Below are 15,066 nucleotides of genomic sequence, written 5' to 3'. Positions count from 1 at the left end.
CATCCCTACTAGGGATTCTCCACCAGAGAACTGCAACCGGTGGTTTTTTTTTCGTATTGCAATCTTACCCACAAAATGTCGGTGGCAGTGAGTAAGACACCAATTAACATACGATCTTTTACATTGATACAAATGCGAGAATAAAAACACCAATAGTATATAACAATGTTCGCATTCAGTGTCTTGCAATCTTAAACCAATCGACATCGTAACAATGCTCAGTAAACAAAAAACGAGGTTGGCACTTAAGTGTGATTGCACTCAACAACAACAATTACCAGCAGTTGGCATTAGCTCAAGGGAATTGAGAGAGTACCAAATAAGAGAATACCAAACTGCTGAGATATGGGTAACCAATTTGTGTGATTGCTTTACTACGGTGTTTTCGAGAGACCAACACTCATATTAACAAACACCGACAGTCGCCGGTTGCATTGGATATTGGTGGTTGAATTTTTTTACCAATTGGTGTTTTAAGATTGCAAATATTGGTGTTTACTAAATACATTGGTCGGTTAAGGTAGATCGCAGCCGTTCTCTGTTCTCCACCCATACTCAACAACAATAGCAAATTAAATTTTAGTTTTTCTTTAATTCATTTTTATTTGTTTAAATTGTAATAGGAGTTCTAAACTAACATTTAAATTAAGTTACTTCGATATAATTTTATGTTTCTATGAAAAAATAGCTTTGTGATTTGTGTTTTTGTTTTCTTTATTTTTACGTTTTTTTTAAGTTTAATTTGGTTTTGAATATGTATATATATATTTTCTAGTATTTCGTTTGTTAGTTAGACTTTATATTGTTTGCTTATTGTTGTTGTATATAGACTTAATTAAGAGTGTGGGAGTAAAGAGGATTTACTAGGAATGTGTTATGTGTGTAGATTGATAAAAGGGGAGGCAGGTGTTTTGTTTTTTGTTTGTTTTTTTCCTTGGAAAAGGGTATAATTATACAATTGAGTGTTTGGAAAAATTGTGTGTTAGCATTTCATGTGTATTCTTAGAATAGAAAATAGTTTATAAAGTTTTATTTTAAATCAGTTTCAGTATTGTGTTGTATAGGCGGCTGTGTAGTAGGTGTGTGAATAAAGTAAACTTTTATATTTTTTTGTTATTTTCGTTCTGAGTATGTGTGTGTGTTATTGTTGTTGCTTTTTATTTATTATTGTATAGTTTAAACTTTAATAGCATTTTTCTTTGAGATTTACATTAATACTAATATTGTTGTTGTTGTTGTGTGGCTGATTGTTGTTAACAATAACTGTAGATACGGTTTTCCTCCCTCTTGCCCTTTCATCGTAAAAATAAAAGGGATGCAGGGATGGTGTTCTTTTTGTTATTTTTTATGTATATATCGTATATTTAACAATAATTTAAATGGTGTTTGTTTTTATGATAATTTTGGGGTGACGATGTCTTTTTTCATGGTTCCTCTTCAATACTACAATAATTTTGTTTTACCTAAAATATTTTACCAACATTTCCTCAATATTTATCTTCTAGATTCGTGTTTTTTTTTTGGTTTGGCGGCATTCATAAAAAGTGATATGAAAGAGATAGAGGTGAAGAAGTAGAGTTTAGTACGATTCTTCAATAGAATTGAAGTGGTGTTATAGACTGGGCCTGGGAAATGTGTATCGATGTCTAGTGTGCTTTACAGCATTCTCATCATTTCATTGTCCTCTATAAACAACGCATACTTCTGAGACTCGATTTATTATCTCTGATCTTCTTTCTCCTGAAGATACAGACGTTGACTAAGTGGTTTGGTGTATATCCAATTTTCACCAACTGGTTTGAAATACTGAAAGAAAAAATACATGTGATTTTTGGTAATATTGTTTTTATTTCTAATTTATTGATTTTAATCAAAAGTTTAGTTACTCACCTTGTGATCCCATGAAACATCTGTTTCCTTACGGGTCTTCGCTTCATCTCTTTGTATTTGTTCGACTTTGCATTTAGCATTTGTTGCCTTTTCAATGTCATTGAATCTTGTTAAGTGTAAAAAAAGAAATAAATTAGTCAAAAAATAAAATATAATTCGTGAAAATTTAATGAACAAGAGATGAAGTTATTTATAAACTAGCTAAGCTCAGTGATGGCGGTGAAATTTACACAAAAAAAATTTTGTTTTTGATTCAATCACGAAATTAATTTTTTAATTGGAATGTCTTCAATCACGATGATAGTAACAGGTTGGCTGATAAGTCCCCGGTCTGACACACAGATGGCGTCGCTAGTATTAAATGCATATTATTTTTATATAGTACCAACCTTGACGTCTGTAAGTCAATTAGTTTGTGAGATAGAGCGTCTTTTGTGAAGCAACTTTTGTTATTGTGAAAAAAATGGGAAAAAAAGGAATTTCGTGTTTTGATAAAATACTGTTTTCTGAAGGGAAAAATACGGTGGAAGTAAAAACTTGGCTTGGTAATGAGTTTCCGGACTCTGCCCCAGGGAAATCAACAATAATTGATTGGTATGCAAAATTCAAGCGTGGTGAAATGAGCACGGAGGGCGGTGAACGCAGTGGACGCCCGAAAGAGGTGGTTACCGACGAAAACATCAAAAAAATCCACAAAATGATTTTGAATGACCTAAAATGAAGTTGATCGAGATAGCAAAGGCTTTAAAGATATTAAAGGAACGTGTTGGTCATATCATTCATCAATATTTGGATATGCGAAAGCTCTGTGCAAAATGGGTGCCGCGCGAGCTCACATTTGACCAAAAACAACAACGTGTTGATGATTCTGAGCGGTGTTTGCAGCTGTTAACTCGTAATACACCCAAGTTTTTCCGTCGATATGTGACAATGGATGAAACATGGCTCCATCACTACACTCCTGAGTCCAATCGACAGTCGGCTGAATGGACAGCGACCGGTGAACCGTCTCCGAAGCGTGGAAAGACTCAAAAGTCCGCTGGCAAAGTAAAGGTCTCTGTTTTTTGGGATGCGCATGGAATAATTTTTATCGATTATCTTGAGAAGGGAAAAACCATCAACAGTGACTATTATATGGCGTTATTGAAGCGTTTGAAGGTCGAAATCGCGGCAAAACGGCCCCATATGAAGAAGAAAAAAGTGTTGTTCCACCAAGACAACGCACCGTGTCACAAGTCATTGAGAACGATGGCAAAAATTCATGAATTGGGCTTCGAATTGTTTCCCCACCCACCGTATTCTCCAGATCTGGCCCCCAGCGACTTTTTCTTGTTCTCAGACCTCAAAACGATGCTCGAAGGGAAAAAATTTGGCTGCAATGAAGAGGTGATCGCCGAAACTGAGGCCTATTTTGAGGCAAAACCGAAGGAGTACTACTAAAATGGTATCAACAAATTGGAAGGACGTTATAATCGTTGCATCGCTCTTGAAGGGAACTATGTTGAATAATAAAAACGAATTTTGACCAAAAAATGTGTTTTTCTTTGTTAGACCGGGGACTTATCAGCCAACCTGTTATAATCACAACTTTTATTGGGGGAAAAAAATTAATTGATTTCATTAGCAAATTTTAGTTGATGTTGATTGCAAAACTTAATTAATTTTTTAATTAATTTTTATTTAATTAATTTTATTTTCTGCATTTACAATTGATTGTTGAAAAAAAGTTATTTAAAAAATGTCCATCTTTTTTAACTGAATTAGTCTTCCGAGTCTGATTAAAAATTTTATTGTATGAATTAAGTTTTTAATGACAAACTTTTAAATTTGTTACCATTAATTTTTTAATTAAAAATTTTTTAATTTTCCATTATTGACTTAATTAACTTAATGTTTCTATCTTGAATCAAAGGTTAATTGTATCAATTAATTTATTTATTGAAGAAATTTTCAGTTTCAATCAACTTTTTTTAATTGGAAATATTTTGGTGATATTTTTTCGGTGTGGGCTATAAGACGGGTGGGGTGGGACTTCCCATTTGAGCGTTTCAAAATAAGTTTTTACGGGTTTTGCAATATCCCAGCAAAAAAAGCGTCGCCAAAAAAGTAGTGAAAATGTTCTTTTTGGATCCGGAAGTGGTGCAAAATTGACGCAGAAGCGATGAATTTAACATGGGCTTGTCATAGGACGGAAGTTCTCCATTTCAACTGCCGTTGCACTAAATTTGCATCACTTTTTTAGGTGTGATCCGAATGCAATGTTTTGGATGTAAATCAAAAAATTCTGCGATATTTTGTAAAATAAATAACTTTTATAATTTTTTATAATTTTTAATGGATTCTAACGATTGTTGGAAAGGTTTCTCTTCAAATATTTTCAAAAAATCACAATTTTTTCGGATTAGATTTAGCATTTTTTCGACAAAATTTAAAAGATTTGTACCATTTTATAAATTCTTACTCTGTTTTTAACCTATTTAAAACAAAAAAAGTTAAAATTACCCATTAAAAGTAAGAAAAAACCAAGTTATGAAAAATTGAATTAAAAGAACTTCATGGGTAGTTAAAATAAAGAACATAATTGGGAGTGCATCTTCTAGAAGTGCTTTTAAAGTTGTGCCTTTGTTGTGCCTAATTCGTAAACCAGAACATGGGGCTATGTTTACCAAATTTCTGTGCAGGAAAATGAGGATATAGGCCAATTCCATTTGTATTATTTTTCCTCAATATACATATGCAGTAATAACTATGTTCAGAGGGAGATATCTGGGGGTACTAAGGTAGCCTTGTATTCCCGAAATATTTCATGAAGGTACTTCTTGAATTAACGAACTATTAAATCAATATTTTTAAAAGAATTTATTTTTTAATTTCTAATGTGAATTTTTATTTTTTTGTCGATGTAGTAACTTTCCCTTAATGACGCAAAATAAAAATAACAAATCAAGGGATATTTATTCTCACAAAAAAAATTCAAGTTGATGAAATAAAATTCTAAAATATTTCTTTGAAAGAAGTTATTTTTTTTCATACCAACGACACAATTTGACCAAAACCTTCAAAATGAGATAATTTTAAATTTCAAAATTTTTTGCAAGAATAACCCAAAAATTTTGGTAGAATATTTTTGTTTTGAGTGACAACCGTGCTTCTGACGTATCTCGGCTTCATCTCGTACGGTAACCAATTTCATAGCTTTTGAATCATTGCCAATAGTATCGATGGGAAATGGCTTGGCGTGTAACTTCGAACGATTTGGCAAATGCTTTTTTGCGTTCTTTATCTTCCACATCAAAATCACTACTTCTGAATCACACAAACAACCACTCGCACTTTGAAACCAAAGGACAACACTCCGGACAAGCTTTGGCAAGTAATCGCTGCGTATCAGCTGGTTTTTTTTCTCCAAATGAAAGAGGAAAATAAAAACTACCCGTCATTATCAGTTTGCGCTCCCAATAAGGATGGTTTTGTAAATCGACGAAAACTGTCTCACAATATTATTAAATTTTAAATTTATAAATAACTTCATATCTTAAAAAATACATATTACGAAATGAAATGATTTGATTACGATCCGAAACTAATTATGGTTTATATACAAAAGATTACAATGTAAAATTAAAAAAAAAAAAAAGAATTTTCTTCTCTTCTTAGATCGTAAACAATCATAATATTTCTATATATGTATATGCAATTTAAAAATAATGTGAAATAAAATGAGTATTACTTGAGTCCAGCGGTAACTTCCTTCCATACACGACGTGATTCATATTCTTCTTGTTCAACGATTGGCCGAACTTGTTTCTTAAATATTGGTATACGATTTACATCAACAAACACTTCAGTTTTCTAGAAAATTAAAAATTTTGACGAGTAAAAATTAAAAACCAAATTGCAAAAATTCTTTTTGTAAATTTTTCGACATACGAGTACGTTGCGATAAAATACAAATATTACTATATATTTTGTTTAAATACAATTACAAATACGACGGATCAAAAGACAATACAGATGTAACTAAAAATCCAACACAACATCACATTACACAATAGAGGACCACCAAAAAGTCTTAAAAAAAATATATTTAATTTTCTAGATAAACATAGAGAAATTTGACCAGAATATTTAAGAGAGAAGTACAAGTAATCGACAGTTACAGGATGACGTTGATGGAGAGTATTGATGATATAGACTATGGATAGTTTTGCAGTAGGTTAAATCCTTTGTTAGAGCATACAAAGGATGAAATATTAGTTTATGTTTTGGGTAATAAATAATAGAGGAGCAGGTAAGGTACACAAGATAGAACAAAGAAAGGCATTAGTGGGAATTACGTATACAATAACTACACAAACCAAAAAAAAATTGCAAAATAAACAAAAAAATAATTTTTACTTCAATTGCCTTACATATATGATACATGGGCATAATTGGAATAACATTCAATATATATTAAATATAAGCATACATAAAGTCATACATTTATATAATTATATACATCCATAATAAAAAAATCGATTGTAATTATATTGAAACGATATTAATATATGTCGTTGATTACCCACTAAAAATGAGTTCAGTGCACATATTAGATTTTAAAATGGAGTTTATGGCAGACTAATGACCAGTTTCTCATTCTCCAAATATTACTTAACCCGAAGATAGACCGGATTTTCTGTATGAGATCAGCAGTTTTATCGACACCATAAATAATACCAACACATTAAGGAATCGGATCTAAGAATTACAAATGAAAACGTTGATTTTCCACTTTTTTGAAAATTTGAAAATTCCAAATATCAGCCGATATGTTTAATATATTAATTTAATATTAATATATTAATTTAATCCGTCATATCGGCTGATATTTGGGATTTTCAAATGTATAGGCGGGCAGTGTTGCCCAAATTGGTATTATTTTCTCGTGAATCGGGACGAAATTTTTGAGTTGGGGATTCGGTGGGGAATTTCTATAAATGTGGGGATTATTGTTGAAATTTTTTCAATCAAAAACGGTTTAGTATAATAAATTAGGTTTGCATGAAATGCTATTTATTTACACACATTATTAAAAAAGAAGCATAGCGCATCTTCAAAATTTTAAATAGAGAACGTTTCTCCTATTTATTCCACTGCATACAATACGGCCCAAATGGAGCATTTCGACTAGAAACGGACACAGGATTTTATTGTAAAGGTACAAGGGCTACTTTATAATGTTACTCAACTTGACTAAGATATATTTTTACAATTGGGAAAATCATTTTGTGAGAATTCGGTCGTATATTTTGCACACCTTTCAGTGCTCATCATTGATTTGAAAATATATCCCATAAATATAGAATTGAGAATTTTTTATTTAAAGTGGGGATTTTTGAGGAGTAGAGAAAAATACTGGCAACACCATCCGTACGCCTTGCATACAAAGGGTCATATGGTCATTCCCATGACGGAAAAATTTTATTCAAGCACGTTATTTTTGGTAGGACTCACGCACACTCACGAAACGAAAATCCGAACTAACGCAACATAATTTAGAAGTCGTTATTAGATATAAGGACAATCCTCGAATTTTTATGCGCCACACTGTGGAACAGGGTATTATAAGTTAGTGCATATGTTTGCAACACCCAGAAGTAGATGAGATAGATACATGGTGTCTTTGGCAAAAATGCTCAGGGTGGGCTCCTGAGTCGATACAGCCATGTCCGTCTGTCCGTGAACACATTTTTGTAATCAAAGTCTAGGTCGCAGTTTTAGTCCAATCGACTTCAAATTTGGCACAAGGATGTGTTTTGGCTCAGAATAAAACCCTATTGATTTTGGAAGAAATCGTTTCAGATTTAGATATAGCTCCCATATATATCTTTCGCCCGATATGAACTAATGCGGTACCAGAAGCCAGAGTTTTACCCCAATTTGGTTGAAATTTTGCACTAGGAGTACAATTAGTAGTGTAGTCAAGTGTGCCAAATTTTATTGAAATCGGTTCAGATTTATATAGCTTTCGCCCGATTTACACTCATATGACCACAGAGGCCAATTTTTTGCACTAGGAGTACAATTAGTAGTGTAGTCAAGTGTGCCAAATTTTATTGAAATCGGTTTCAGATTTATATAGTCGGCCCCGCCCGACTTTAGACTTTCCTTACTTGTTAAGTTATACAGCTGGGGCTTAACTGAGAACATGAGCATGATTAAAATCGTAGGAGCGAAAATTTTTGTGAGTCACGGCATGCTTTAAATTCAGTCATCTTCCTGGGGTCGCTTTAATTTTCTGAAGAACCGCAAAAAGGAAACATATTAGGATTTCACACAGATTACGAAGAAGCAGATTAAGCGGTACCCGTGTTGTCTGTCTATTCGATAGTACAATGTATCAATGATTTTTCTCCATGATTTCCTCCTTACAATTGGAATCGACTTTGGGAGTTATATTCCAAGCATTTACTACACTTATTACGATAGCCTATTTATAACAAAATAGTTTGCCTTATTATATTCTTAACATCATGCTTCCAAGGAATCATAAATACATTTGATAATTTTCGTGTTTAGATACTTAAGACGTCAATATGGATATAAATAGGCTAACAAGAACATAAATAGAAACATACATTCAAAAAAAAAAAAAAAACTATTGTATACATTACATTTGTGTCATGCCATTTAGCTTCCATTAAACCACTCCATTCGCCAGCGATTGAGACAAAGGGTTTCTTTTCATTTGGCGAGTAAATCTGAAATACAAAACATAAAAAAAAACAATTAATTCAAATTTGCAGTTTTCTTCAAAGTATTGAAGACTTACCTCAGCAGTTACTTTATTGCGTTTACCGCCATAGAAAGGTTTTGTCAGAAATTCTACATTGGCATAAAAACCCGTTTGTGGACATTTGATTTCCACCGATCCACCCAATTCAATCCAAGGTACTGTTAATATAGATCTAAGATTTTTTTTATATTAGAAAACCGAATATACTTAGATTTTATAGCGTACCTTCCATAACCATTGGGAAACGTAACAATATATTCTTCGCCATAGTCAACCAGAGTCACTACACCTTCACCGATATTGTGTACACCCACTGATAGGCCAAGAAATTTCGATTTTGTCCAGACGTGTGCGGAAAATGTTATCTTTTTATCGTAATGTTCAGCATAAAATGCAGATACTGTTAATATGAAAGAGAATAAGAAATGCTTAAAATCTTGTTGACTTGGAGTCCTATTTGAACTTACTTGGCGGATGATGTGAAACCTGTTCGGCTAAAAATGTTAATTGATTTCTCCGGCACCAAGGTACAGGTCCATCGGTAACTTTGTCTCCTTCGGGTGATTCACCTATATAGGGTTAGGAAAAAAGTAAAAACAAATTAATTGAGTGTATACTGTATACTAAAAATTCGACAAATTTTTTTATTTTCTATAGAAATAAAACTTTGACAAAATTTTCTACAGAATTAAAATTTTGGCAAAATTTTCTATAGGAATTCAATTTTGGCAAAATTTTCTATAGAAATAACATGATTCCAAATTTTCTATAGATATAAAATTTAGGGGAAAATTTCCTATAGTCAAAATTTCCTATAGAAATGAAATTTTGTCAAAATTTCTTATAGAAATGAAATTTTGACAAAATTTCCTATAGAAATGAAATTTTGACAAAATTTCCTATAGAAATGAAATTTTGACAAAATTTCCTATAGAAATGAAATATTGACAAAATTTCCTATAGAAATGAAATTTTGACAAAATTTCCTATAGAAATGAAATTTTGACAAAATTTCCTATAGAAATGAAATTTTGACAAAATTTCCTATAGAAATGAAATTTTGACAAAATTTCCTATAGAAATGAAATTTTGACAAAATTTCCTATAGAAATGAAATTTTGAGAAAATTTTGTATAGAAATGAAATTTTGACAAAATTTCGTATAGAAGTGAAATTTTGACAAAATTTCCTATAGAAATGAAATTTTGACAAAATTTCCTACAGAAATAAATCTTTGACAAAATTTTCGATAGAAATAAAATTTTGAGAAATTATTTTTTAGAAATTAAATTTTGAGAAGGGAAATTTTGAGAAAAATTCCTATAGAAATGAAATTTTGACAAAATTTCGTATATAAATGAAATTTTTACAAAATTTCCTATAGAAATGAAATTTTGACAAAATTTCCTAGAGAAATAAATCTTTGACAAAATTTTCGTTAGAAATAAAATTTTGAGAAATTATTTTTTAGAAATTAAATTTTGAGAAGGGAAATTTTGAGAAAAATTCTTATAGAAATGAAATTTTGACAAAATTTCGTATATAATGAAATTTTTACAAAATTTCCTATAGAAATGAAATTTTGACAAAATTCCCAGAGAAATGAAATTTTGACAAAATTTCCTAGAGAAATGAAATTTTCCTATAGAAACGAAATTTTGACAAAATTTCCTATAGAAATGAAATTTTGACAAAATTTCCTATAGAAACGAAATTTTGACAAAATTTCCTATAGAAATGAAATTTTGACAAAATTTCCTATAGAAACGAAATTTTGACAAAATTTCCTATAGAAACGAAATGTTGACAAAATTTCCTATAGAAACGAAATTTTGACAAAATTTCCTATAGAAACGAAATTTTGACAAAATTTCCTATAGAAACGAAATTTTGACAAAATTTCCTATAGAAACGAAATTTTAACAAAATTTCCTATAGAAATGAAATTTTGACAAAATTTTCGATAGAAATAAAATTTTGAGAAAATATTCTTTAGAAATAAAATTTTTTGAAAGGATATTTTGAGAAAAATTCCTATAGAAATGAAATTTTGGCAACATTTTCTATAGAAATGAAATTTTGAGAAAATTTCCTATAGAAATGAAATTTTGACAAAATTTCCCTATAGAAATGAAATTTTGACAAAATTTCCTATAAAAATGAAATTTTGAGAAAATTTCGTATTAGAAATGAAATTTTGACGAAATTTCCTATAGATGAAATTTTGACAAAATTTTCTATAGAAATACAATTTTCTCATTATCGGCTTATTCACTTACCAGGAATATCCCAATAACATTGAAACACTTCACCCAATATGGGATTATAGGGTTTCTTGGCCACAGCACTTTTACGTCCAGCATGATAAGCACTTAAATACCAACGGCAAACCTGAACAATACGATCACGTGGATTTTCTAAATCCGCAATTCTGCAATAAAAGAAGAGAAAAATGTCATCAATTTGGTTTTTATCATCCATGGTTATGCATTGTAACACATTGCCATAAGACACACTTACTTTAAAAATAAATCTGGATGGGCAAAATAGTCGGCATACATTTCTAATAGGGAACGTCTTTCCAATATAAATGTTGGCAGCACCACCTTCGTTAAATCCATACCAATTTTAACTTGTGATAGTAAATGTGATATCATTGAACCATGTGCTTCCATGCTAATACTTGAATCCTCTTCTTCCTCATAGAGGGCATCATAGTCTATTGAATCACGAAGTGATGAGTTTCTGCTATCGACAACTACACTACCATCACCGCTAAGGCTCCCTCGAACTCCAGTGCCAGCAACACCACTTGCACTCCCACCAATACCCGTTGTTATCGCACCTCCTCCACCAGTTCCATTGCCAAAATCACTAAACGTACTTGATGCTGTTTGATATTCATCTTGTTCAGGCACTGAAGGTGACGACGACGTTGGGACATTGGCTGTTGCTGTGGTCGTTGTCGTTGAGAAATTTATCTCTGGTGGTTTTTCTTCTGCCGGTGGTGATGTATCCACTGAAAAGCCACGGGTTGCACTAAAATAGAAGAGAAACATCAAAAATGAATCAAATGCTAGATAAATTGGAATTTCTAATGTATGTAAATTCGTATAGTGTGGTGCTCTTAAAAAAATCCTTTTAGGTTTAGGGAAATACGAGTATCGCATGTGTATTTTACTTTTACGTATTACAATATAAAGGAATACTGCAGAATATATCTGATAACTTAGAATCTTAGTTTTTAGAGGTTCAATTTTGTATTCATAATTAAGTGGATATTTAGATGTCTTGAAACCGGATCCGAGATAGAACTCTATTTATCGTGTCGTAGAAAAATTCAGAATTTTGTTGTGATGATTTTGTAAGTCTACAACGATTTTCCTTCCCACTTGCGGAAGAATAGAACATTATTATCAAATTAATGTTTTGATAATGGAACACATCATCTACACTGATAAAATTTTTTATGATATGCAATTTACACAATATTAAGAACAAATTTCTTTAAAATAATGAAATTTTAATTGAAAGAAAGTTTATAATCTTAGAATTAATCTTTAGATTTAAGATAAACACGCAACGAAATTTCGATAAATGAGATCTACATCCTAATTTTTATTTTATTGATCCTAGATTGAAAGGCATATAGGTCGCTAAAAATGTCTTTATTTTAAAGAAGCCGCATCTTTGGCTTGGAATCAATCCAAGTAAACTTTTTGTTGAGTGCACTAAGCATATGACGTATCTCAGACACGGTTGCCATTCGAGCCAAAAATAATTTACTAAAATTTTATTCCCAAAAAAAGTTTGTCAAAAAATTATTTCTATAGAAACTTTTGTCAAAATTTTATTTCTATAGATAATTCGTTCAAAATTTTATTTCTATAGATAATTTTTTAAAAATTTCATTTCCATAGAAAATTTTGTCAAAATTTCATTTCTATAGGAAATTTTGTCAAAATTTCATTTCTATAGGAAATTTTGTCAAAATTTCATTTCTATAGGAAATTTTGTCAAAATTTCATTTCTATAGGAAATTTTGTCAAAATTTCATTTCTATAGGAAATTTTGTCAAAATTTCATTTCTATAGGAAATTTTGTCAAAATTTCATTTCTATAGGAAATTTTGTCAAAATTTCATTTCTATAGGAAATTTTGTCAAAATTTCATTTCTATAGGAAATTTGTCAAAATTTCATTTCTATAGGAAATTTTGTCAAAATTTCATTTCTATAGGAAATTTTGTCAAAATTTCATTTCTATAGGAAATTTTGTCAAAATTTCATTTCTATAGGAAAGTTAGTCAAAATTTCATTTCTATAGGAATTTTTTTCAAAAATTTCATTTCTATAGGAATTTTTTTCAAAAATTTCATTTCTATAGGAAATTTTGCCAATATTTCATTTCTATAGGAAATTTTGTCAATATTTCATTTCTATAGGAAATTTTGTCAAAATTTCATTTCCATAGAAAATTTTGTCAAAATTTCATTTCTATAGGAAATTTTGTCAAAATTTCATTTCAATAGGAAATTTTGTCAAAATTTCATTTCTATAGGAAATTTTGTCAAAATTTCATTTCTATAGGAAATTTTGCCAATATTTCATTTCTATAGGAAATTTTGTCAATATTTCATTTCTATAGGAAATTTTGTCAAAATTTCATTTCTATAGGAAATTTTGTCAAAATTTCATTTCTATAGGAAATTTTGTCAAAATTTGATTTCAATAGGAAATTTTGTCAAAATTTCATTTCTATAGGAAATTTTGTCAAAATTTCATTTCTATAGGAAATTTTGTCAAAATTTCATTTCTATAGAAAATTTTGTCAAAATTTCATTTCTAAAGGAAATTTTGTCACAATTTCATTTCTATAGGAAAGTTAGTCAAAATTTCATTTCTATAGGAAATTTTTTCAAAAATTTCATTTCTATAGGAAATTTTGTCAAAATTTCATTTCTATAGGAAATTTTGTCTAAATTTTATTTATATCTATAGAAAATTTTGTCAAAATTTTATTCTATGTATAATTTTGTCAAAATGTTGTCAAAATTTTATCTACTAATAAAAAAAAACTGCCATCTGTGGCAACCGTTAGGTTAGGTTAGGTGGAAGTTCGATATTTCAGGCTCACTTAGACTATTCAGTCCATTGTGATACCACAGTTGTGAACTCCTCTCTTATCACTGGATGCTGCTCGATTCCATGTTTAGCACATCCTCATTTTTAGGATGAATTGAACCCACGACCCTCAGTATGAAAGGCGGGCATGCTAGCCATTGCACCACAGTGGCTTCGTGGCATATAGTTTTCCGAATTAGAGACAGTAATTTCCTGCCTTAGGTTAGGTTAAAGTGGCAGCCCGATTAAGATTCAGGCTCACTTAGACTATTCAGTCCATTGTGGTACCACAATAACAAAAAGTACCTACTACATATGGGCACTTCTAGTTTTAACCGTTGAACCTTCTCGATTATTTTCTTCTGTTGAACCAACCAGATTGTTCCAAAAACATTAGCATACTGCTTAAGTTAACGTTTTCCAGGTCCGCCAGTAATCTGAAGTTATATGCCCCTAAAATTTGCTTACGCCTTACACAAAATGCAGGACACTCACACAAGAGGTGTTTTATTGATTCCTTTTCCTCCGCATCATGACAGCTCATACAATAGTCATTATACTTCGCACCAATAGTTTTTGTAAAATCGCCTATCAGGCAGCGACCCGTTATAGCAGATATCAGGAGTGATATCTGGCGTCTCGAGAACACTAGCATGTCTAGTGTGCGGTTTAAGTTTAAATGAGGCCATATTTGCTTGGTGTCGTTACAACGCTTACAATTCTCCCATCGAACATTTGCCATCATGACAGCCTTCTCACGCAGTAAGAGCTTGCAGGTAGCCAGAGGCACACCAACAGATTCTAGTTCCCCTGGAATATGTAAGGTAGTTCCTAGCCTTGCTAGCTTATCTGATTCGCAGTTCCCCGGTATGTTCCTGTGGCCAGGCACCCATATTAGATGAATATTGTGCTGCTCAGCCATCTCATTGAGAGATTTGCGGCAGTCGATGGCCGTTTTCGAGTTGAGGAACACAGAGTCCAAGGATTTTATTGCAGGTTGACTGTCTGAGTATATATTAATGCCAATATTGCTTGGAGCATTACTTCTCAGCCAATTCACCACTTCTCTTATTGCTAATATTTCAGCCTGAAAAACACTACAGTGATTAGGTAATCTTTTCGCTATTCGAAGTTCCAGATCTTTAGAATATACTCCGAAACCCACTTGGCCATCCAATTTGGAGCCATCAGTGTAGAAATCTATATATCTTTTATTCCCCGGGGTCCGTGTACACCACGCCTCACTGTTGGGAATTAGAGTCTCAAACTTTTTGTC

The 15,066-nt window shown here is 31.3% G+C and overlaps 1 protein-coding gene across 1 annotated transcript in view; it reads right to left on the bottom strand.

Annotated features, from left to right (window-relative positions):
* Positions 1-577: 577 nt before the first annotated feature.
* Positions 578-15,066, bottom strand: part of LOC142237669 (oxysterol-binding protein-related protein 9-like) — an 85,414-nt gene continuing 70,925 nt past the window's right edge. The window contains exons 7-15 of the mRNA XM_075309063.1: positions 11,189-11,707; positions 10,948-11,099; positions 9,136-9,237; positions 8,894-9,068; positions 8,705-8,840; positions 8,547-8,633; positions 5,621-5,742; positions 1,891-1,996; positions 578-1,806 (exon numbers count right to left, since the gene is read on the bottom strand). Coding sequence (XP_075165178.1) covers positions 1,720-1,806; positions 1,891-1,996; positions 5,621-5,742; positions 8,547-8,633; positions 8,705-8,840; positions 8,894-9,068; positions 9,136-9,237; positions 10,948-11,099; positions 11,189-11,707 — 1,486 coding nt within the window. The 3' untranslated portion in view covers positions 578-1,719. The remainder of the gene's footprint in view (positions 1,807-1,890; positions 1,997-5,620; positions 5,743-8,546; positions 8,634-8,704; positions 8,841-8,893; positions 9,069-9,135; positions 9,238-10,947; positions 11,100-11,188; positions 11,708-15,066) is intronic.

Source organism: Haematobia irritans, chromosome 5, assembly GCF_050003625.1.
Source record: "Haematobia irritans isolate KBUSLIRL chromosome 5, ASM5000362v1, whole genome shotgun sequence".
In the NCBI taxonomy this organism is placed as follows: Eukaryota; Metazoa; Arthropoda; class Insecta; order Diptera; family Muscidae; genus Haematobia; species Haematobia irritans.
This window is presented reverse-complemented; position numbering and strand designations above follow the sequence as displayed.